The sequence below is a fragment of the Myotis daubentonii genome, chromosome 1, assembly GCF_963259705.1.
Source record: "Myotis daubentonii chromosome 1, mMyoDau2.1, whole genome shotgun sequence".
NCBI classification, from domain to species: Eukaryota; Metazoa; Chordata; class Mammalia; order Chiroptera; family Vespertilionidae; genus Myotis; species Myotis daubentonii.
The window spans coordinates 59,422,534-59,448,252 of record NC_081840.1 but is presented as its reverse complement, the minus strand read 5'-3'; the positions used below and the strand labels follow the sequence as shown (position 1 = coordinate 59,448,252).

At 39.3% G+C, this 25,719-nt stretch overlaps 1 protein-coding gene and 1 pseudogene across 2 annotated transcripts in view; both read left to right on the top strand.

The window, feature by feature from the left end:
* Window positions 1-25,719, top strand: part of GALK2 (galactokinase 2) — a 159,960-nt gene that overhangs the window by 45,879 nt on the left and 88,362 nt on the right. For both annotated transcript variants that reach the window (XM_059701948.1, XM_059701940.1), the window contains exon 5: window positions 515-661. In XM_059701948.1, coding sequence (XP_059557931.1) covers window positions 515-661 — 147 coding nt within the window. The remainder of the gene's footprint in view (window positions 1-514; window positions 662-25,719) is intronic.
* Window positions 17,918-19,893, top strand: LOC132219335 (ATM interactor-like; annotated as a pseudogene).

Sequence of the window (25,719 nt, the reverse complement as noted above, 5' to 3'; positions counted from 1 at the left end):
TTGGAGCCTATGTTTTTCCATAGGAAAACAGAACTGAAAGTTTGGAGCCCTTTTTCTTCAGAGGCCCTTCTGAAGAAAGACACTCCATAGAAATAAGCTACTGCTTGATGTTAGAGTTTTACAATCTCAGAGTGTTGGGATGTACTATATAGTGATTTAATCTCTCTTGCTAATAATTGTGCATTTCATTTCTTGCTACTTGAGAAGTTTAATTATAACTGTTCAATATTTTTCCATATTTGTTCAAATCAATTAATGTTCAAGAAAGAGACAATTTAAGGCAATTTTAGAAATGGATCAGTAGCATTTTGTTGAACAGAGTAAAAAGTAATCCTCGTATTACCATACCCTTACATAAAATGTCACAGATGCAACTGAATTGCACAAGTAGTTTCTATAAATAGCATAATAAGTCCATTGATAGACTTTTGCTCCCTGCGGAGTAAAATAGCACTTTGCTACTCCTTGAATCCAACACCAAAGTGACTAATGCTGTCTTTTCTTCTATCCTTAGGAACACTTTGGTCTTAGCGACCTGGCGGGGATGAATTGCCTGGTGGATGGGACCATCCCTCCAAGTTCTGGCCTCTCCAGCTCCAGTGCGTTGGTCTGTTGTGCTGGCTTAGTGACACTCACAGTTCTGGGAATGAACCTATCCAAGGTAACCTCACAGAAACCTCTTTTTCTAAAGATATTAGTATCCGAATCTGAACATTAGAATGTCTTCCTTTGATTGGAAAACTTTGTCTTACTTAACAGACTATACATGCACGAATTGTAACTTAACAAGTCCTGCTTGTGATAAACCACTCTAAGGTAGCTGACACCTTCTAAGCAGTGAGTATATCTGTGAATAACTATATTGAAATGCTCTTAATCTACAGTGTGGAGTTTGAATGCATGGATATCTTTTAGATCACCGCATTAACAAGTTTAGAATAAGAAATTCTAGGCCTCATGGTTGGACCTGCTTATTTTCACCTGAACTTTAAATATTTGACAAGCAGTGGGTAAAACCAGGCAATAAAGGAACTGAACAGCATATCTGTTTATGCCAGCAGGTTAGTCACTGATATAAACTTAAAAAAAATATTGCGTCACAAAGAGGAAGTGCTTATTTAGAGGAAACATAAATCCTACAGGAGGTCAGAAAGCCTTAACTTTACAAGTTCACATAAACCTTCATCTTTGCAGTTCAGAGCAGGTGTGCTCAGCTTTAATTAATGCTGTGAGTTCTGGTTTCAATAAAATGTTATCATATGTTCTTTTCATTCCATATACATACTCTTCCAAGTTTATAAATGGTTTGGGAACACAGATTGGGCATCAGGCAGATCAAGAGAAAAGACATCTACGTGCTTAGTCTTTTCTAAGGCTATCTAAACTTCCAGTTTGAAAATTTTATATATAACAGAAAAGAGAGAAATGAAGGAGAAAGCAAAGCCTCATAGCATTTTCCTCACCTGTTATATGGAATTATACATTAATTAGCCCTTTGCAAGCAATGGCTTATTTGGAGGGAAGGATGATTTGCTGGTTATTGTTTGTTTGTTTGAGAGGAGAGAAAGCAAGGGAATGAAAGTCCATATGTAAAAACTGTCTTAATTTAACCATTACTTATTTAGTGGTTCCTTTGTACCAGGTAATGTTAAAAGCATTGAAGATATCCTAGGTAGTTTTAACCCTCACAGTGCTTATGATCCAAAAGGGGAACAGAGACAAGTACACAGGCAACTATTATAGAGTGTGATAAATGGATAAGTGCTATGCTATGGCAGCAGATCTAACCCAGATTTAGAGAGCATAGGACAGCTAGACTGAGACAAAAGGATTTGTAGATATTAGTCAAGAAGTACCGATAACATGAGAACACTGATAATATCAGATAGGCATGTATCAGGTAGAGGACACATCATGTGGAAATATATAGGGTAAGAGTGATCATGGCTTATTGGAAGAACTAAAATAAACCTAATTTAAATGAAACAGAGTAATTTGGATGACAGGGTAGAAGACTAGCTGCTTGTAAACCATGTTGAGTAATTTGGGCTTTATCCTGATAGCAGTGTAAAAAAACCATTGCAAACTTTTAGGAAGGAGGGTACCATAATCATATTTTAGAATTATCACCCTGGCTCTTTTATAAAATCTAGATTTGAGGGCAACAGTATTAGCAGTAGGGTGATAATTTGGTTTAATGAAGTGGCAGTGAAAATGAGGAGAATTAACCGGTAAATTTAAGGTCCATCTCAGATAGAATCAATAGGACTTGATTATTGATTGGGTGTGAGGACTGGGGACACAAAGAGTCAAGGATCATATTCAGGTCTCTGACTTGATGTGAATCATGGGAATAAGTAATAGAGATGGAAAACTAGGTTTAGGGGAAAGCAGAAATGTTGAGTATGAGGAATCTGTGGACATACTGATGGAGTTATTTAAAATTTAGTTACAAACAGTACCTCTGAAGGGAGATCTGGACTTGAGGTGGTCCATTCGAGAGTCATTAGGATGTAATTAATTTTGAAGCCATGGGAGTAGAGGAGAATATCCAGGAACAGTGCAGGTAGAAAGATAAGGAAGAGTATGACAGCTTCTGACAGACACACACATGTGAGGGATGGCAGAGGAAGAGATGTCCACTGAAGAGAGTGAGTAGTCACCAGACGGATGGGAGGAACACTAGAAAGCGAGGCAACTGCAAAAACAAGGAAGAGAGCATTTCATGGAAGGAGTGGCAGTGGTGTCAGATGCTGCTGAGAGGGTGGGACAAAGATAAGAAGTAGCCATTAGATTTAGCATGAAAGAAGTTGAATAAAACTTTGGAAAAAGCAGTTTAAAATAAGAAGGGGTTGAAGGGTCTATGAGAGGTAAAAAAGTCTGGCTATGGAAAAAGAGATAACCTGGTATCTGTGATGGCTTGAAGTCAAGGAATTAATTTCTTTTTTTAATGGAAGGATTGGTGAAACTTTTTGGGGGGGGTATTATTTTCTGGCCCTTCAATGGTGTGAATATCTAAGGGAAAAGAAGATAAAGAAAACTTGAACTTTTGGAATTAAATCTGGATGTCCCTGTGCTTTGAAAGTAAAAAAATAGCAAATATTTTGGCATAAAAACAGACACATAGATCAATGGAATGGAATAGAGAGTCTAAAAATAAGCCCACACGTATATGATTAATTAATTTATGACAAAGAAGCCAAGAATATGCAATGAGAAAGGACAGTCTCTCCAATAAATGATGTTGGGAAAACTGGATAGCCACATGCCAAAGAATGAAACAGGACCCCTATCTTACACCATACATAAAAAGGAACTCAAAATGAATTAACCACTTATAAGACCTGAAATGATAAAAGTCCTAGAAAAAAACACTGGTGGTAAGTTCCTTGACATGGTCTTGGTGATGATTTTTTAAAATTTGACATCAAAAGCAACAGCAACAAAACAAAATATAAACAAATGGGGTTACATCAAATTAAAAAGCTTCTATACAGCAAAGGAGACAAAAACCCAAACAATCCAATTAAAAAAATGGGCAGAGTATTTGAATAGATATTTTTCCAAAGGAGACATACAAGTGGTTAATAGACACATGAAAAGATGCTCATCATTACTAATCATGTGGAAAATGCAAATCAAAACCTCAGACCTGTTAAAATGGTTATTATCAAAATGATAAGAAATAACAAGTGTTGGCAAGGATGTGGAGAAAAGGGAACCATTGTGCACTGTTGGTGGGAATGTAAATTGGTGCAGGCACTATGGAAAACAGTATGCCCTATACAACTGAAGGCAATAATTACTGCAACAAAAAGGGAGCCCTACTTATATATCCCATGTGGAACTTGTTAATTCATTAATACACTAAATGTCATATGTCTGAAACCTGTATAATGATGTCTAAGTCACCCAGAAAATCTGGAAGACAGAAACTATGAGTCAGAATGGAACTGAGAGAAGAGTATGGTGTGATAAAAGACCTATGAAATAGAAAAGACTAGAGGTTTCAAGATGACAGAATGAAGACTCTTTCTTTTTCCATCACTCATTTATTCCTCTTTTCTCAAATAATCATCCCCAAACAGTAGGGAGACAAGAAAAGAAGGCACAAGTCCCACCTTTGATATAATCAAAGAGACATAAATAACCCTAACTCACAAGACACAAAGATGGAAAGTAGGTGAAGGATGGTACATGACTTAGCAGACTGGAGAAAGGTCAGAGCCAAGTGCTTATGAAGGGAGGGCTTGCTCACAGCCCTCTGGAAAGGCTTAGGAATTAGAGGCACCAGTACCAGAAAAGGCAGGTGGGAATTTATTTGAAAGTCTTTCTGAGGATCCATTAGACCCCCAGAGCCCACTGGTTAAGGAAGGAGACCATTTCCCTTCACCTTTGCAGGAGTCTCTGGAGAAATAACATGGGGGCTCTAAGTATAAACAAAGGCAGGAGGAGAACAGAATGGAAAATAAGGGGATTATAGGATGTTCTGCATCTCAACAGTGACATTCATTCCCAACTCCCTTCCTCTGGTCAGCTCTGGCACACTGGCCGCCTTACCAACCCACCGGGAATACTGGACGATCCTTCTGAGAGGAAACAGCCATCCTGGAGACAAAATGACATTTGGTGACCTCCTCCCACAAAAACTCTCCTGCTACTCTAAGACCCTGTTAGAAGCCCATTTGCAAAGTTTCTAATCAGCTTTTTAGTGACTCACTATTAAATATGATAGAACAGTAAGAGATAATTAGACTTTGGAAGAAAGCCTCCAACATGAAGCAAACAAACAGAAAACAGGGACAATGCTGAAAGCTGAAGAACGCTTCAAAGAAGCCTCGATGTCCTCAGAGATAAAAGAGAATGTTCTAGAAAGAATAGAATGTTATTTTAAAAAGATGAACAAACAATAAGAAAGTACTTTTGGGCATTAAAAATATGATAGCTAAAACAACATGTTCTGTAAAAGGATTGCAAGAACTCTCTGCTGAAATAGGAAATAAAAAGAGCTGGCCATAAGAGAGAGAAAGATAGGAAAATTTATAAATCAATTCCAGAAATTTGATATCTGACTAGTAAGGTGGAATAGAGAAAACTATCACTAGAAAATAATTTAAAAAAAATATTTCTCCAAAATCAACAAATGACAAGGCCTGGCGAGGATGTGGAGAAAAAGGAACCCTCCTGCACTGCTGGTGGGAATGCAGATTGGTGGAGCCACTGTGGAAAACAGTATGGAATTCCCTCAAAAAGTTAAAAATGGAACTCCCATTTGACCCAGTAGTCCCACTTCTAGGACTATATCCCAAGAAAACAGAAACACCAATCAGAAAGGATATATGCACCCCTACATTCATAGCAGCACAATTTACCATAGCTAAGATTTGGAAACAGCCTAAGTGCCCATCAGCAGATGAGTGGATTAAAAAACTGTGGTACATCTACAAGTGGAATACTATGCTGTGGTAAAAAAGAAGGAACTTTTACCATTTGCAACAGCATGGATGGAACTGGAGAGCATTATGCTAAGCAAAATAAGCCAGTCAGGGAAAGATAAATATCACATGATCTCACTCATATGTGGAATATAACGATCAACATAAACTGATGAACAAAAATAAATCCAGAGACAAAGTAGCACTGAACAGATGGTCCAACCTCAGAGAGAAGGCAGGGGGAGGTTAAAGATCAACCAGAGGACTTGTATGCATGCATATTGGCATAACCAAGGACACAGACACTGGGGCAGTGGGGGCTTGCCCTCGGCGTGGTAGTGGCCGAGGGGGTGTCAATCAGGGAAAAAGGAGACATATGTAAAACTTTAAACAACAACAAATATTTCTCCTAAGTAAAAACATGAATTCTCATATTGCAAGATGCTCACTAGATGCTCAGCATAATAAATGGAAAAAAAATCCCTAAATGATACCTCAATAAAAATTTTTTAAAAAGAACACACACACACACACCCCAAACCAAAGTATACCGTCTGGGAATTTTGAAACTTGAATGTTAATAGAACTCACATTAAAGCTGACTGAGAGAGCAAGAGAAAAGAAGGGAAACGTAACAATCAAAGGATCAGGAATGAAAATTATCAAAAACAACTTTAGAAGATGCAAGGCAACAGAGTAATATCTTTAAAATATGAATTTAGCTTATAGTAAGTGAATTGATAAAGTATAAGGATGGAATAAAATATTCTCAAACTTGCAAAGTCTAAAAGTCTACAGGATGTAATCCATGTAAAAACTGGGGAGTAAACCAAGAAAGAAGATGACATGGGGACTGGGAAATGGGGAATCCTATGTAGGAGAGAGAAACTGGGTAGTTTTTGAACATTAGTGAAGGGAAATCCCAACATAACTTATACCCATGACATCTAGCAGTTAGAAAACTCTCAGTACAGATTAGAACCAGAAGAGGGAGGGAACAAGTGAAATTAATAAATCTTATCAGGAAAAACACACTGATAAATCTGATCTGTTTGACCACGTGAAAAAATGGATTGAGAGTGATATTTATTACAGAGTTGTCTTAGGGTGTGGGAAGGCTTCTGGACATACAAATAAAACAAATTAAATGAAGAAATTAGGAAGTTATTAAATATAGGAAAAAGAAAAAATATTCCAGAAAGGAAATAAATTATTTTTCATTATTTGGCTCATAAGCAAACAGTATCATAATAATAAATGCATTGAATATGGATTTAACCAAAATTTGTTGAGGAAAGATTGGGGGTAAAGGAAGTTGGTGTAAATGAGCTAGAATCCTCATTTACCATAATAGGAAGGTGGTAGATAAACTTTAAAATGGAATAATCAGGAGGTAGCGCGTAACTGGGACTTAATCACTTAAAGCCAGAGCCAAGTGTTGACAGTGACTCTGGGCACAGCACTGGGAGTGGGGATGAGAGGGTGAGACTAGGGACTGCTTTTGTTATTATAACCCTTTTAGCTTGTTTGATCTCTTAGATTACGTGCATAAATTCCTTCAGTGAAAGTAAAAATTAATTGAAAATAAGGAGAAGGATAGAGGGAAGTGGTTAATGGAATGAAAGGTAAGAGGGGCAAGGGATGACCCAAATTAGTATAGTTGGGGGAGCTGGAAGATGAAGAAGGGAGAAGGGATTCAATGAGTCAAAGTTAGAGATTGAGAACAGATGAGCTGCTGGACTGTGACCAGATCAGAAAGGCCTAGGGAGAGGCTTGTTGATGGGTTTTGGGTGAAAGAATCCAAGAAAATGCAGGCATCTTCCAGTTAATGGCAGCAGTCCATTCCAAAAACCAGAGGTCTGCACAGGCGGGGGCCTATTATTATTTTAAGTAAGAGAAATTATAATGCATTACTCAACTCCACTAACTAATTTTCTACAATGTTACAAAAACACAGTAAAAATTCCTCTATATAAGTAACTTGGAAATACAATGAAAAAGACTTAAAACAGCCTTCTTGAACACAAACAATTAATATGGTGGTTAACAAGAAGTTACTGTACATAGTAATACTCTGTATGTCTTCTCTGTCAACACCTGGTGTTCCAGTATTTTGCATACTATTTTGCTAACAGTGTTGTATTTAGGGATTGGTATGTAACTATATATTTTTTTCTTACATAAACACCTTATGTTGAGAGATACATACAATCTATGAAGTCTGAGTATCAAAACCCAGGAGGTGCTCTATCTGGAAAACGTTAGTTGGTGAGGCATTCTGTAAGGTATACCTGCACTTTGTCAGCTCAGGATTCAGGTTGCTCTACACTTGTGCCCAGTTTCTTTGTGTTCTTAGGGTTGTCCTTGGAGACCAAGTTCCTCTTAAGGATCTTAGATTAGAGACAGCTGCCTTGCTTGGGAGATAGTTTACAACTCCAAAGGCAAGCCCTAGATCAGTGGTTCTCAACCTTGGCTGCACATTAGAATCACCTGGGAATCTTTTTAAAATCCTGATTTCTGGGCCTCATCCTCCAGAAATTCTGTTTCTTTGTTATGGGGTTTTCCACATTAATAATAAAGGAACAGAATTTCCGGAGGATGAGGCCCAGAAGTTAGGATTTTAAAAAGATTCCCAGGTGATTCTAATGTGCAGTCAAGGTTGAGAACCACTGCCCTAGATAATAAAGTGTGTTCGGTTGACTTCTCCCTACAAAATCTTTTCTCTGCCGGGGTGGGCTGAAGTGTTGATTTTGAATTCATGAGATGATGGACTGAGCAAGTGATGGTCAGAAGATCCACTTTGGAGAATTGGGGGGTACAGTAGAAGAATGTACAGCTGAGTTGTATCCCTCATATTGAAGTGTAAGGAGGAAAAAATCCCTTATTACCTTAGTTGATGAAGGCTGAAATGACCAGCAGGGAGCAGTGGAGTAGGATAGTATAGTATGTGTGGGTATCTTTGGCATTTTTTCATGAATATAATTCTTGTGCCCAGGCCGGGTGGCTTGGTTGGTTGGATCATTGTTATATACACCAAAAATGAAAAGATTGTAGGTTTGATACCTGGTCTGAGTGCATGCAGGAGGCAGCCCATCAGTGTTTCTTTCTCACCTCTCTCTCTCTCTCTCTCTCTCTCTCTCTCTCTCTCTCTCTCTCTAATGAAACTTATCCTGGGGTGAGGATAAAAAACAAAGTAAGTGCCTACCTGGCGTGGATCAGTGGTTGAGTGGTAACCTGTGAACCAGAAGGTCACGGTTTGATTCCTGGTCAGGGCACATGCCCGGGTTGCGGGTTCGATCCCCAGTGTAGGGTGTGCAGGAAGCAGCCCATCAATGATTCAATCTCATCAATTTTTCTATCTCTCTCTCCCTCTCCCTTCCTCTCTGAAATAAAAATATATTAAAAAAAGAAAGAAAGAGTAATTCTTGTGATTGTAACCCAGAATATGGATTGGGCATAAAACTTTTCCTTGAGGGTTGCAGTCTACTGAGAAGCTGGGGAAGCTCAGAATTAGGTATAAAGAATCCTGTTCATTATTCGGAAGCCTGGCCTAACAGGAATAACACTGGATTTGTGTCCCAGAGAAGATGCTTTTCAGCTACAGTGTAAATTTCCTAAGTCTTGGAAGCAGCTATTCACGGACATTTACTGGAAACCTTCTATGAGCCAGGCATTGTAGCAGGCAGCGAAGATACAGCTGAGAGTAAATTGGTGAAGACCCTGCTTTCATGGAACTTACATGCTGGTGCTTGTAATGATAATGAATAGCTATCCAAATAATTATATAGTATAATATCAGCTAGGGCTATGAGGAAAAGTAGGCTGTAGTAAGGGGAGCTGCTATTGTAGTTAGGAGTTAGGAAATCCTCTCTAAAGAGGAGGCATTTGAACAGAGACCTGAGGGAGTGAGCAGAGAAGGGAGGCAGAAGGAACAGCCAGTGCAAAAGCCCTAAGGCAGGGGTTCTCAACCTGTGGGTTACGACCCCTTTGGTGGTCTAACGACACTTTCACAGGGGTCGCCTAAGTCCATCCTGCATATCAGATATTTACATTACGATTCATAACAGTAGCAACATTACAGTTATGAAGTAGCAACGAAAATAATTTTATGGTTGGGTCACAACATGAGGAACTATTTAAAGGGCCAGAAGGTTGAGAACCATTGCCCTAAGGGAAAATAGCAGAGGCCTATGTAGGTCCTGGGGCTGGTGAGTGGGGGAGAGGGCAGAGTGGTGGGAAGTGAGCTGAGAGTGGTGGTCAGAGGCCACCTTGTGGAGGGTCTTACTTGCATTTCATTCCAACTGTAACAGGAGGCCTTTGGAGGGCTGTGAGCTGAGGACAGCAAGATGTGATTTATACTGATTTGAGTTCTTTCAGCTGGGAGTACCACATTGTACCCAATCCTGGAATTGGAGGGAATAGAAGAAAGAAAGAGAGAGAAAGGAAGGAGAACAGAGGGAGGGAGGGAGGGAGGGAAGAAGGGAAGGAAGGGAAGAAAGGGAAGAAAGGAGAGAGAGAGAGAGAGAGAGAGAGAGAGAGAGAGAGAGAGAGAGAGAGAGAGAGAGAGAGAGAGAAGAAAATAAAAGGAATGGTTAATGCCATTATGAAACTTAACACACATAGTGTAATAGTAACAGAAGACCTATTCGTTGGGCATCTATCTCATCCAAGGTATGAAATATTTTATATGTAAAAGGGGAACAGTGTTTTAAGAATGGCTTTGTGTTGAAGTTAAACAGGGAATATTTTAAGTAAGTAGTGAGTCCTAAAAAATATTTGAAGGAAGTGAAGGCTGTGTCTTGAAACAAAGTCCTGGGAGAGGCCCAAGGGCATTTCAGGCAGAGCGAGCCCATAAGTGTCTTATAACAGTTCTCTGAGCCAGACTTATAAATATGTGTCAGCCGAGGCCTAAAAATTCTTATGCAGCCTCATGAAATTCCTTTTAAAACCTTATTTGACTACAGGGATGTTTTCTACTTGCTTAAGTCCCTGAACAGATTTAGTTAACTAAATTTCAGGGGCAAATTAGTTGTATAGACATGGGTTGATACTCTTTTCAGAGAAGTGTTTTTGAAGTTTGAAATCCATACTGTGCAAGTGACCTTTGAGGTTCAGAAGCAGAGTAAGTGGAATGTTCAAAGTTTTGTGCCAAATGTGTTCAAGTTTTCATTTTCCCAAGTTTATAAGGGCTGTTTCCTTGAGAAAGTTTAAGGCTACATTTTTTTCTTTGCATATAGCTACATTTAAGTTAAACATTTCTTGGCCTTCAGAATGAGACCTTGCGCTTAAAAAAGTAAAGGCATGATCAACATTATAAAATGAAAAGAATCTCACAATTATACAAAGTTTAAACTATGATTTGAATCTTTTAATAGCAGTTTGCTACATGGGATAAGGAAAATCAGAAAACAATTTGCACTGTCACTAATTACTACGTTGGAAGTTTATACAAGGACATTGTTTGAGTTTGCTTAGAATAACAAAAACCTCATCTATATAATGATTAAGGAAAATGGTAGTTTAAAGCATTCCAGCCAGATGTTGGCTGCTAATGAACTGCAGCATGGCCTCTAAGAAGATGGTAAATCCAGACTACAATCTTTGAAAAGAATCTCTTAATTAAGTGTCGAACATGGACTGAAGCCATGTGCTCACTGGTACAAAAACCAGGAGTGCTTAGGGTTAGCACTGGGTGGCCTGTGTTTAAAATGCTTGAAAATTTAAGTTGATATTGTTAATATCTCAATATAAAATCATTCACATAAAGTAGTTTTATCTATTAAAAAAAGAACGAAGTTTCTTTCAGTTCTGTGGGATGGTGTTTGTATCTCTGGTTACATTTTTTTTTCTGGGAGTAGGATTAGAGACTGAATCATTCATTTAATGATTTTGAGTAATTTGGGTTCACTTGGATGATGTGACTAAGCTATTTGATTGCAGGTTAGAAGCTTTACTTTGCAGAGATTGTTTGGGTCACCTCTGTTTTTTTTTTTTTCCATTTCCTTTCCTAGGCTAAATACATGTTTGCCTTTAGCATAAACTAAGGCAAAAAGACTAATTAAGGAGCAGCAGATTGGAGGAATATGGGTCACTGTTTCCAAATGGTTTCAAATGAAACCACTATTGCTGCAAATTCATGCCTGATTGTGTTCTGAACTTTCCTTGTGATCCTTAGATCCTTTGTTTCCAGGCCTCCAAACTTTTATTGGCACCCAGCAATAAGTTAAACATTATCTAATAATGTATAATGGAACAATGTAGGTGATATCAAGCATACTACATATCTGCATTGCTCTTGCTACTACATTCATTGTATGCAATGAAAATAATGAAAAGATGGAAATAGAAGGACAAATAACCTCCTTACTAAATTCAGAGGGATTTGTCATTTATTTTCATGCATTTATGTTTCGTAGAGGTGATGGTAACCATCTTGAGGAAGAATTACCCAGACTAATATTTGATAGAGTAATCAGGACAATGAAAGGCTCTAAACCTTGCCCCCCTTTGTGACAATTTACTCTGTAACTTGTATAAAACTCCTTGTGTCTCAATTTCTCTTTTTAAACTAAGTGTAAGAGAAGCTAGCTGTTTCTTGAAATTCACAGGGCAAAACAGTTACATTTGCTGAATATTTATAGTTCCCTGACCTTCATGATTGGAGATTTTGGAAATGTTTATGGGAAGAATTTAGCAAGAAAAATAAGTAAGATGGGAAAATAGGTTAGTAGTCAGGAAAGTTTTTGTAATGGTACAATGTTTTTAAAGTAAGGAAACAAACTGTATTGTATAGAGAAGAAGTGACTCAGAAGGAAAAGGTTAACTAATGGAAACTGTTTAAGGCATTGAAGTTCTGGAGACAAAGATTTGGAGCTTACTACTGAAAAATATGACTTTAAAGATGTGTTAGAGTTTATGTCAGAGTAAAAGATGCCTTCCACCCCCCCACCATTACTATAGTGCTTAGATGTTATATACACATCATCTTGAACCTCATGGTAGCTTTATAAGGCAAGTTTTATTATTATTTCAGTTTTGCAGAGGGAAATAGTGAGGTTGAGAGAATTTATATAATATGACCAAAGACAAACCACCTGTGAATGGAGCTATCTGGATTCCAGCTCAGAGATTTGATTCAAAATAGGTGCTTTTCCCACTCAGCGATGCTGTTAGCTATGGTGTAATATGGTCAGTATTGTCGACATAGGGAGCACACTGCAGATGAGTCCAGCCCTAACTTTCTGTGATCTTTCTGATGTCCAAAATAGGTGGAAGTGAATTTCATGTATATGCTTACTCATATGTCCGATATAAGTATTGCTACCCCAGCTTTCTTTTCCTTTCCATTTGCCTGAAAGATATTTTTCCATCCTTTCACTTTCAGTCTGTGTGAGTCCCTTCTAATGAGGTGGGTTTCTTGTAGACAGCAGATGTATGGGTCATGTTTTTTATCCATTCAGCCACTCGATGTCTTTTGGTTGGAGCATTTAGTCCGTTTACGTTTAAAGTTATTATTGAAAGGTACTTGTTTGTAGCCATTTCTTTTTGTGTGTGTGTGTGGTTGTTTTCTTTCTGAGCTTTTTATTTCTTCTTTTTATACCAGTCCCTTTAGCATTCCTTGCATTGCTGGCTTGGTGGTGACAAACTCCCTTAGCCTTTTTTTGTCTGTGAAGCTTCTTATTTCCCCTTCAAGTTTGAATGATAGCCTTGCTGGATAGAGTATTCTTGGATTCAGTCCTTTGCTTTGCATCACTTTGTAAATTTCAGTCCATTCTTTTCTGGCCTGATGTGTTTCTGTTGAGAAATCATTTGACAGTCTAATGGGAGATCCCTTGTATGTAACTTTCCGTCTCTCTCTTGCAGCCTGTAAGATTCTCTCTTTGTCCTGAACATTTGCCATGGTGATTATGATGTGTCTTGGTGTGGGTCTTTTCGGGTTCACCTTGTTTGGGACTCTCTGGGCTTGTGTGACTTTTTTCTTCCCCACCTCAGGAAAGTTTTCTGATATTATTTCTTCAAGTAGGTTTTCTAATCCTTGTTCATCCTTCTGTTGTTCTGGTACTCCTATTATTCGTATGTTGTTTCGTTTCATGTTGTCCCAAAGCTCCCTTAGGCTCTCCTCCTGTCTTTTGATTTTTTTCTCCAATTGCAGTACATTTTGGGTGTGTTTTGCTTCCTTGTCTTCTAATTCACTAATTCGGTCCTCCGCTTCTCCTAGTCTACTGTTGATACTTTCAATGGAGTTTTTCATTGCAGCTATATCACTCTTCATTTCTTCTTGGGTCTTACTTAGGTTGTTGATTTTTTCATGTTTCTTCTAGCTTCTTCTATATGTTATCGATTTTTTCATCTGTTTCTTCTAGCTTCTTCCATATGTTATCGATTTTTTCATCTGTTTCTTCTTGCTTCTTGAAGAGGTTGTCGATTTTTTCCTCCATCCGGTTTATGCACTCTAGGACCCTTATTCTGAATTCTTTATCTGTCATGTTGCATGCCTCTGTATTACTTAGCTGCTTTTCTGGAGAGTCCTCCTTCTCTTTCCTTTGGGGGTTTCTTTGTCTACCCATGTTTGATCTCACTGACATATCTAGATGTTGAGTCGTTCAGTGGTTGCTCCCTGGGTGGCAGTGACTCCTTGGTCTGTGGTTGCTCTTCGGGCGGTTGCGGTAGCTGCTGCTCTTCAGTTGGCAGCAGTTCCTCTGGTGGGTGCTGTTCACAGCTGTGGTGGCTCTTCTGGCTGGTGGGGCGAGGTTTCACGTACAGCTGCTGTTCCTCAGCAGAGGATGTGGTGCTCAGGAGGTTGCTGTTGCTTGGATCTGCTTTCCAGGGGAGTTCTGCTCTTCCCGGCTGCAAACCCTCTCACCAGCTGAGCAATTTCGCCAATTCGGTGTGGGTGTTACTAGTTTCAGCTGTTCATTCCATTTGCTCCGGGACACGACCTGGGACGCGTCTGCCTATATCGCCGCCATCTTGGTTCTCCTCCATCTCAAGTCAACCGTTCGCCGCGGCTTCCCGAGTTCTCGGCCCTCCTGCTTACTCATATGAATTGAATGTTTTTTTATGGGTTGACCAATTTTATTCTCAAAAAATAATTGTTAATATAATGATTTTTTTTTTTTCAAATCCTGCCACATCCAAAGCTAAGGGTTGGATGTTTAGGGGACAGAAAACCCTGTGGATAGTCTTTGGTTTAATGAACTTACAATTTAGTCAGGGAGAATGGATTATAACAAAAATAGAAATGTCACACAAACATAGCATATATAAATTCTTCCAAAGAATATGAACAGAGAGAACAGTTCCCAACTCCTTTTATGAGTCCAGTATAACCTTACTTCCAAACCAAATGTTGATATCAAACCTTGATACCAAATATGACCCAAGGACATTATAAGAAAAGAGGATTACTGTCAATCATTTTCCATGAACCTAGATGCAAAAAATTGTAAACAACATTATTAGCAAATTTAATCCAATAATATAATAGAATGATACATCATAGCCAAATTGAGTTTATTTCAAGAATTAAAGGTTGGCTTATCAATTGAAATCAATGTAATTTACCATATTAATAGAATAAAGCATATGGTATCTTGGTAGATAAAGAAAAACATTTTATAAAATTTAACATTTCTTCATGACAAAAAACAAACAAACAAAAACTCCTAGCAAAATAGAAGTAGAATTCAGTATAATCGCTACCTTTGGGATTAGGGAAGGGGAATGATTAGGAGGGGACATGAAAGGGACTTTCTTGGGGGCTGGCAGTACTTATCTTGACCTAGATGGTGGGTTACATGGGTGTCCTCTTTGTGACAAATTATTGAGCTTTATTTTGTGCTTAAGGCACTTTTACTATGTGTCTTATATTTTAACTTTTCGTTATATTTTAACGAAACTTGTGCACTGCGAGTGGGGTGTCCCTCGCCCAGCCTGCACCCTCTCCAATCTGGGACCACTTGGGGGATGTCTGACTGCTGGTTTAGGCCCAATCCCACAGGACATTCCTCTCACAATCTGGGATTGCTTGCTTCTAACCGCTCGCCTGCCTGCCTGCCTGATTGCCCCTAACTGCTTCTGCCTACCAGCCTGATCACCCCCTAATCACTCCCCTGCTGGCCTGATTAACACCTAACTGCTCCCCTGCCAGCCTGATTGCCCCCAACTGCCCTCCCCGCCGGCCTGGTCATCTCCAACTGCCCTCCCCTTCTGGCCTGATCTCACCTCCAACTGCCCTCCCCTGCAGGCCTGTTCTCACCCCCAGCTGCCCTCTTCTGCTGGCCAATTTTGTTCTGATTGGTCGGTTTCTATGCCAGTCAGCATCAAAAGTTCCGCCTCCTAGGCAGCCATTGGCTCCTCACAGTTCACCCAGATTTGGTTCTGATTGGTTGGTTTCTATGCCAGTCAGTGTTAAAAGCTCTGCCTCCTAGGCAGCCATTGGCTCCTCACACTTCACCCAGATTTGGTTCTGATTGGTTGGTTTCTATGCCAGTCAGCATCTCTGGGCCTATCAATGGGGCCTGATCAGAAAGGCAGGGTTGATCAGCAGTCCCCATGGAGGCCTGGAGAGAAATGGAGACGCAGCTGCTGGAGAGAAAGAGAGAGGCAAGTGTTGATCAACAGCTGCCACAGAGGCTATGGATCAGACCCTGCTTCTCTCTTCAGGCCTCTCTCCAGGACTGATTTGCAGTACCCTCAGCAGTCAGTGCTGGGTCATGGCGCCTGCAGCCACAGCAGTCAGTGCTGGGTCGCCACGGCAACCCAGCGATGACTGCAGGACTGACTTCTAGTTGGTCGAGCCTCTGGTCCTAATGGACCCAGGGTTTTTATATATTAGGATAATAATAATAAAAAAAAGTAAGTAAGATTTTCTTCAATCCCAGGACCAACCATTGTTAAAGAATTTTTATGAATCCTCCAAGGGATACATTATCCACTGTAATACATACATTTCTCTTTTTTGTGATAAACAAACACACACACACATTTATTCCCCCCCCGTGATTTGCTTTTTCACTTAATAGTATAAAGAATCATTCCATATTAGCCCATATACAGTTAATGGCTTCCTTGTTTAATATTATATGGTCATACTGTAATTCATTTGGCCCTATAGTTAGACATTTCAGTTTTTTCCAAGCTTATATATAACATCAATTTTAATAAATTATATTTCTATACAAGGATATACTAGACTTTTATGGTGGAAATTTAGGTTGTTTCCAATTTTCCACAATTATAAAAAAGGCTCTGAAGAGTATTCATGCACACATTCTGCCCCCCCCCCCCACTTTATCAGTTATTTCCTTAGCATAAATCCAAGGACATAGAAATATTGGGTTAAAGATATTCTCATTTTTAACCTAAAATTTAAAAAAAATTAATGATTTTAAAATAACTTTATATTTTAGAGTAGTTTTAGGTTCATAGTAAAATTGAGCAGAAGGTACAAAGATTTCCCATATACCCCTGCTTCCACACACACATAGCTACCCCTTCCCCCCCCCCCCCCCCCCCCGCCATCAACATTCTGCACCAGAGGGTACATTAGTTACTCTTGATGAACTTACAGTGACACATAATTATCTCCTTTGCATTAGGATTCACACTGGTGTTGTACTCTATGGATTTGGACAAATTGATAATGACATGTATTATCCATTATAGTGTCATACGGAGTAGTGTCGCTGCCCTAAAATCCTCTGTATCTATTCCTCCCTTTCTCCTTCCTAATGCCTGGCAAACACTGATCTTTATGTTGTCTCATAGTTTTGTCTTTTTCAGAATGCCATATAATTGGAACCATACAGTGCGTAACCTTTTCAGGTTGATGTATTTCACTTAGTAATATGCATTTGAGTTTCCTCCATGTCTTGTTATGGTTTGATAGCCAGTTCTTTTTTAGTGCTGAATAGTATTTAATTGTGTGGATGTAAAACAGTTTGTTTATCCATCCTACTGAAGGACATCTCTGTTGCTTCCAAGTTTTGTCAATTATGAATAAAGCTGCTACAGGTCATGCGGAACCATGGTGGCCTCTGAGGCAGCGACTGCTGGGGGACCCCGGGCTTTGACCTTGGGCACCCTCACCTGTCCCTACAGCTGAGGGGAGCTGCTATTGCTTCAGGCCTGTGTGCCACCTGATCACTAAGAGGCAGCCAGCCTTGAGACCTCCGCCAGCTCAGCAAAGCAGCAGCCTGTAGGTCCTGCCGCCAGCCGCCAGCAGGAGTGCTGACCCAGTGAGAGGTAAGCAAGCTGTCTGGGCCCTGCAGACTGATTCCTTGTGCACGATGTGTAGCTGCAGCACGATCCTGCCCAGCAACCCCACACTCAACATGCACCTGGTCAAGAGCCACCCACTGCAGGATGGTATAGTAAATCCAACATTAAGAAAGAGTTTGAAAACCGTGCTGGAATTCTAATGTTGTCCAATTGAAGGATGCCCTAGAGGCCCTGACAGACCATTTCCTCAAATTTCTCTTGTAAAATGGCACTTTATGAAAATGCACGTCGAAAAGAAGCAGAAATATAGTAAGTGCATCAATTCATATGGCACTGAATGGAACTTGGAACCATGCAGAGGATGGGGGAAGACCTTCAGTGCATGTGTGGCAGTTCCTTTGCCAGTAGAACTGCATTACAGTCCCACATCTACCGAACTGGCCGTAGATCCCTACAGAACACAGGATTCACCTGGAAAGAAGAGGAAAATGGAAAACTGCCTGCACAACCAGAAGTTGTCCAGTAAGACCATTGACTCATTGAGCAACCAACCAACCCTGAGATTAGACACTCAAGAATTAGAAACTTCAGAAATAAAGCTAGTCGCTTCCTTTGAAGACTCTTGTGGCCCTAATGCCAGGAAGCAGACTCTTACCACAGTGCCAAGATATTCTCAGAAGTGGCTTTTACCAAAGCCCAGAGTGGCTTTGGTTAAACTACCTGTTATGCAGTTTTCTCCTATGCCTGTCTTTGTGCCTATAGCTGACTCTTTGGCCCAGCCTATGGTGTTAGGTGTCCATCATCAGGGCTCTGCCCCTGGTGCTGTGCACTTACTGCTCTTGTCAACAGGAACCCTGATCCTCGGCCTTGATACAGAGGCCCTCTCTCTTAAGGAGAACCTCCCTCTTTCAAAACTGGTGAATTCTGTTGCTGGTGAGCCAATAAGTACAGGCGTTCAAGTGAACTTGGATAAAAGTCCGTTGAATCCTTTACAAGAACTAGGGAGCACATGTCAAAAGCATAGCATTTTTTCACGCAACGTACAGACAGATCTGTCTTATGCCATGCAACACTTTATACCTTCTGCACTGTGGGTGAACCCCGATTCCTCTATATCTTCTTGTTCTCAAACTGATTTGACATTTGGTTCTCAAGTTTCCCTTCCCATTAGTGTTCATACTCAAACGTTTTTGCCCAGTTCTAAGGTAACTTCATCTATAGCCGCTCAGAATGATGTGTTTTTAGATGCCTGGTTCCAGTCAGGTGGGACCTCCAGAGAATCTCAGACCAGTGGAATGCAAAGTCCAACAGCAAACCGAGTACAGATGGGCCAAGCTGTAATGTGTGGAGACATTTTTGAGAGTGTCCATTCCTCATACAGCGCTTCTACAGACAGTATTATAAGCAGCAGCTTGGAGGAGAGACTGTAACTCATGGTTTGTTACCCCAGAACCAGCCTAAGACTTTAAATCAAGATATTGAGAAATCTGCACCAGTTGTAAACCTCAGTGCACAGAACAGTATGCTTCCTTCAAAGAACATGACAGATAATCAGACCCAAACTCTAGATTTATTAAGCGATTTAAAAAACATTGTCAAGTAGTCTGCCTGGTCAGACACTGGAAAATTGTAGTCTTCTGTCTGAATGCATATTGGACCTGACACCCAGCTCCCATCTGACCCAACTCAGAATCCCGCAACTGATTGTGATATCGAAGAGTTATTTTCGGCCTCAAATATCCAGACTCAAACTGAAGAGAGTGAGTGTAGCACTGTGACCACCAAGCCAGTCTTAGAATCACTGGACAAAGAGATCCAAACTGAAACACTGGACACAGAGGCACAACATGACTTGTAACTTGCAGACGCTCTCCAGTTGTGGGGGAGATTCTAATTTCTTAGGCCTGGAATGTTTGATACGCAGATGGACAGATGTAAGCTTCTTTTTAGACAGTAGCCCTCATCTGCCCCTGGGGAGTATTCTGAAACACTCCAGCTTTTCCATTCCTGATTCATCTGAGAGAGACCCAAACTGAAGAAGTCTCTGCTGCTAAGAGCCTATGTGCTCTAGGAAGCAAGGCTCAGGTGAAAAGCACAGAAGTGATGACTGGAACCTGTGAAACTGCCAAACTGTCTTCCAAAGCAGCTGTACCGTTTTGCATTGCCACCAGTGATGAATGAGAATTCCTGTTCTCTGATCCTCACCAGCATTTGGAGTTGTGGATGTAGGCCTTTTTAATAGGTGTGTTCTGGTATCTCATTGTTGTTTTAATTTGCATTTCCCCATTGACATCTGATGTGGTGCATCTTTTCATATGCTTATTTGTCATCTGTATATCTTCTTTGGTGAGGTGTTTGTCAAAGTCTCTGGCCCATTTTTTAATCAGGTTCTTTGTTTCATATTGCTGAGTTTTAAGAGTTCTTTGTATATTTTGGTTAACTGTCCTTTATCAGATGTGTCTTTTGCAAATATTTCTTCCAGCCTGTGGTTTCTCATTTTATTCTCTTGACATTGTCTTTTGCTGAGCAGAAATGTTTAATTTTAATGAAGTCAAGTTTTGGTATTGTATCTAAAAAGTCATCGTCACCCTGGCTGGTGTGCTCAGTGGTTAGAGTGTCAGCTTGCTCACTGGAGGGTGACAAGTTCGATTCCTGGTCAAGGGCACATACCTAGATTGCAGGTTCAATCCCTGGCCCCACGTGGGGCACATGTGAGAGGCAACTAATCTATGTGTGTCTCTTACATCAATGTTTCTCTCTTTCCTTCTTCCTCCTTCCCTTCCACTCTCTCTAAAATCAACAGAAAAAGTGTCTTCAGGTGAGAACTAACAACAACAAAGTCATCATCACCAGTTCCTCTGGCATCTAGGTTTTTTCTTGTGTCATTTTCTAGAAGTTTTATAGTGTAATGTTTTACATTTAGGTCTGTGATAAATTTTGCTAATTTTGTTAATTTTTATAAAGGTGTAAGGTCTGTGGTTAGATCCATTTTCTTTTGTACATGGATGTCCAGTTGTTCCATCACCACTTGTTGAAAAAACTATCTTTGCTCCATTGTATTACTTTTGCTCCTTTGTCAAAGATCAGTTGACTATATTTGTGTGGGTCTGTCTTTGATTAATGTTGCTTTATAGTAAGTCTTAAAGTTGGGTAGTATCAGTCCTCCAACTTATTCTTTTTCAATATTGTGTTGGCTATTCTAGGTCTTTAGTCTCTCCATATAACATTAGACACTATTAAGTTTTCCTATTGATGAACATGGAACACCTCCCCATTTATTTAGTTCTTTGATTTTCTTCATCAGAGTTTTTGTAGTTTTCCTTGCATAGATCTTGTACATATTAGATTTATACTTAAGCATTTCATTTTCGGGGGTGCTAATATAAATGACACTGTATTTTGAATTTGAAATTCTACTTCATTGCTGGCTATAGAAAAGTGATTGTGGTTTACTTTTGGATATTAATCTTTTATCTTATAACCTTGTTATAATTGCTTGTTAGTTCCAAGAATTTTGTTGTTGTTGCCGAAACCGGTTTGGCTCAGTGGATAGAGCGTCGGCCTGCAGACTGAAAGGTCCCAGGTTCGATTCCGGTCAAGGGCATGTACCTGGGTTGCGGGCACATCCCCAGTGGGAGATGTGCAGGAGGCGGCTGATTGATGTTTCTCTCCCATCGATGTTTCTAACTCTCTATCTCTCTCCCTTCCTCTCTGTAAAAAAAAATCAATAAAATATATTTTTAAAAAAAGAATTTTGTTGTTGTTGATTCTCTTGAATTTTCTATATAGATGATCATGTCGTGTGCAAACAAAGACAGTTTTATTTCTTCCTTCCCAATCTGTTTATCTTTTGTTTCTTTTTCTTGTCTTATTGTACTAACTAGGACTTCCAGTATGGTGTTGAAAAGCAGTAGTGCTTTTGCCTTGTTCCTGTTCATTTTAACTTTTGAAATTCATTGCAAATTGTCATCTAGAAACCAACAAATATGGAACAATATTGTATGAGAGTCTGTTTCCCACAGCCATACTGACTATCAATTTTTAAAAATCTTTTCCAGTCTTGATGCAGAGGGAGTTGGGGGAGAAGAGGGGACATCTGTAATATTGTCAACAATAAAAATATATATTAAAAATATTTTCCAGCCTGATAGATGCTGTCAAGGGCATAGCTTTGATTATTAGATAGTTTAAACATTTTTTCCATATCTTTTATCAGTCACTTGCTTATTTTGGACTTCATTGTATATCTAATCAGCTCATTTTCTCCTGAATTGTTCATTAATCATCATTTTATTAGTCCATAAGAACTCTAGATATTAAGCATTAATATCATATCTTGCAAATATCTCCCCTTTTAAACTTGACTTCTTTTAAGCTAATACTTCTGAAGCAAAAGCCACTTTAGTCATATTTAAGCAAACACATAGGATGGTATAATTGTATATGCTTTGAATTTTATCTTCCTTGAGTTGAAAATACTCTACACCCTTTCATTTCATTTTTAAGTAAAATACTTGGACACAAAATAGCCTCTGACAGGTGCAGGGATTTTTTTGAAAGGATTTCTCAGGACTAAGCCACCTGCTTCATTAAATAGACACCATGGCTCTGGTCTGCCACATGTTTGACCTTGTATCTTTAGACACTCAGAAGAACTAAAATTGTGACTGATTTGTATTATAAGCAGGAACATTTTAATAATAGTATTTGTGGAGCAAGATATATACTTTTAAATAATAATATAACTTAGCATCTGTTTAGCACTAGGAAAAATAAAAAATTTTTTGCAATGATCCATCTACCAGGCCACTTAACTCTGTCAAGTAAGGTGTGACTACCAGTTTCTTAGACCAGAGTCTTGCCTCTCAGAGACTTCCTGGAGCCTAGTTATAGGAATACTTACTTGGCTCTTATGTTATATCAAAGAGATATGGCAGATTTCACTTTTATAACATGTTAATGTTGTTTCTACTTCCCTTTAAGATCTAGACCAAACAACAGCAGCAGCAACAACACAGAAAAACTGGAGGGCACAGTTATTGGATGGATGGGCTCAGGTACATTTAGTCCTTCAAGGGCTTGGGGGAGGCAGTGGTAATTGACAATGGAAATATCTTTTTAATCTTGAAGGACATATAAATCTGTTAAGAGTAAAAGAAATTCAGCCAGTGTGACTAATAGTCAATAACCTTAAAAACTTTTCTTCCTGAAGAAAGATGATTGTATCATTTTCTTTATTTTTTTAAAATTATTTTTTATTGTTGACAGTATTACAAATATCTCCCTATTTTTTCTTCTTTCTGCCTCTCACCACTGGGTTCCCACCCTGCCCCAGGCCTTCAACACCCTATTGTTTGTGTTTATGGGCAATGCATATATACATATAAGTTATTTTGTTAAACTCTTCCTGCCCCTCCCCCCATTTGTTAATTTTTTCCTTTATTTCTCCTGCCTCAGGCGTTATATATGAAAATTCTACGCCCTCTGAGTTTTGTCAGTCTGTTCCATGTTTCCATGCCTCTGGTTCTATTTTATTCATCAATTAATGTATTCGTCAGATTCCACATATAAGTGAGATCATGTAATATTTATCTTTTTCTGACTGGCTTATTTCACTTAGCATAATCATCTCCAGGCCTTTTTTTTTACAGCTGCATAGTATTCCATGGTGTAAATGTACCACAGCTTTTGTATCCTCTCATCTACTGATGAGCACTTGGGATATTTCCAGATCTTAGCTATTGTAAATTGTGCTGCTATGAACATAGAGGTGCATATATTCTTTCTGATTGGAGTTTCGAGATTCTTAGGATATACTAGAGGCCCGGTGCATGAAATTCGTGCACTTGTGTGTGGGGGGGGGGTGTCCCTCAGCCCAGCCTGCACCTTCTCCATTCTGGGACCCCTCGGGCAGTCGGACATCCCTCTCACAATCCAGGACTGCTGGCTACTAACCACTCGCCTGCCTGCCTGATTGCCCCTAACCACTTCTGCCTGCCAGCCGATCACCCCCTAACCACTCCCCTGATGGCCCAATTGATGCCTAACTGCTCCCCTGCTGGCCCGATTGCCCCCAACTGCTCTCCCCTGCCAGCCTGATCACCCACAACTGCCCTCCCCTGCCGGCCATCTTGTGGCAGCCATCTTGTGATGATGTGGGGGTGGCCATCTTGTGACAACATGGGGGTGGTCATCTTGTGATGACGTGAGGGTGTGAGGGCCACCTAGGCTTTTATTAGTATAGAGTCCTAAATGTGGAATCACTGGGTCAAATGACAGTTCCATTTTTAATTTTTTGAGGTGACTCCATGCTGTTTTCCATAGTGGCTGCACCAGTCTACATTCTCACCAGCAGTGTAGGAGAGTTCCTTTTTCCCCACATCCTCATCGGTACTTGTTTGTTGATTTATTATTGATAGCCAATCTGACAAGTGTGAGGTGGTTCCTCATTGTTATTTTAATATGTGTCTCTCTAATGATTAGTGACAAACATTTTTTCATATGTCTATTGGACATTTGTATGTTCTCTTTGGAGAAGTGTCTATTCAGGTCCTCTGCTCATTTTTTTAATTGGATTGTTTGTCTTCCTTTTGTTGAGTTGTATAAGTACTTTATATATTTTGGAAATTAACCCCTTATCAGCTGTATCATTGGCAAATATATTCTCCCATACTGTGGGTTCCCTTTTCATTTTGATGTTGGTTCTTTTTGCTGTGCAGAAGCTTTTTAGTTTGATGTAGTCCTTTTGTTTATTTTTTTCTTGGTTTCTCTTGCCCTAGGTCAGGTATCTGTGAAAATTCTGCATTGTGAGTTGTCTGATTTTTTTTTTTGCTATATCAAAGGTAGAAATTTATTGAAGAACAAGTACAGACTCCCATGTGGGAAAAAGGAAAGAGTCCTACAGCACAGACTCCCACATGGGGAGGGGAAAAGAGTCCCACAGCACAGACTCCCATGTAGGCAGGGGGAAAGAGTCCCCCACGATGTCTGATATTTTGCTACCTATGTTTTTTTCTAGGATTTTCATGGTTTCGTGACTTACATTTAAGTCTTTGAGTTTATTCTTGAGTATGGTGTAAGTTGGTGGTCTAGTTTCATTTTTGCATATACCTGTCCAATTTCCCCAACACCATTTATTGAAGAGACTGTCTTAACTCCATTTGTCAAATATTAATTGAGCATAATGGCTTGGTTCAATTTCTGGGTTTTCTGTTCTGTTCCATTGATCTATATGCCTGTTCTTGTGCCAGTACCAGGCTGTTTTGATTACAGTAGCTTTGTATTATAGCTTGATATCCGGCTTTGTGATTCCCTCCCACTTTTTCTTCTTTCTCAAGATTGCTGTGGCTATTCGGGGTCTTTCTTGTTTCCATATAAATTTTTGGAGTGTTTTTCTAGATCTGTGAAAGATGCCATTGGCATTTTAGTAAGGGTTGCATTGAATCTATAGATTGCTTTCCGTAGTATGGACATTTTCATGATGTTGATTCTACCAATCCATGAACATGATATATTCTTCCACTTGTTTATATCTTCTGTCTGTCTCTATTTTCAATGTCCTGTAGTTTTCTGAGTACAGGTCTTTCACTTCCTTGGTTAAGTTTATTCCTAAGTATCTTAATATTTTTATTGCAGTGGTAAATGGGAATTTTTAAGTTTCTTTTCTGAATATTCATTATTAGTGTATAAAAATGCCATTGATATATGGATATTAATTTTGTATTCTGCTACATTGCCGAATTCATTTATTAAATCTAGTAGTTTTTTTGGTATGTATTACTTTCTTGTGAGTACCTTTACAATGGCTGGCATAAAGGAGGTAATTAATTAGTTTGGATTAAATTAGTAAATTGTCACCACCATCATCATTATCTGCAAAACAGTCATTTTTGTCTATTATTAGTATTATATTTGGATGAGAACATAAAATTAATACTTTGTTTCAAAGAAAACAGTATTTTTTACTGGGAGATTGCTTTTTTATTTTTTACTCTGAGGAGTATGGGACTGAAAAATAGACCTGGGTCTGAATTCTGGTGCTGCCAGTTTCTAGTTTATGACT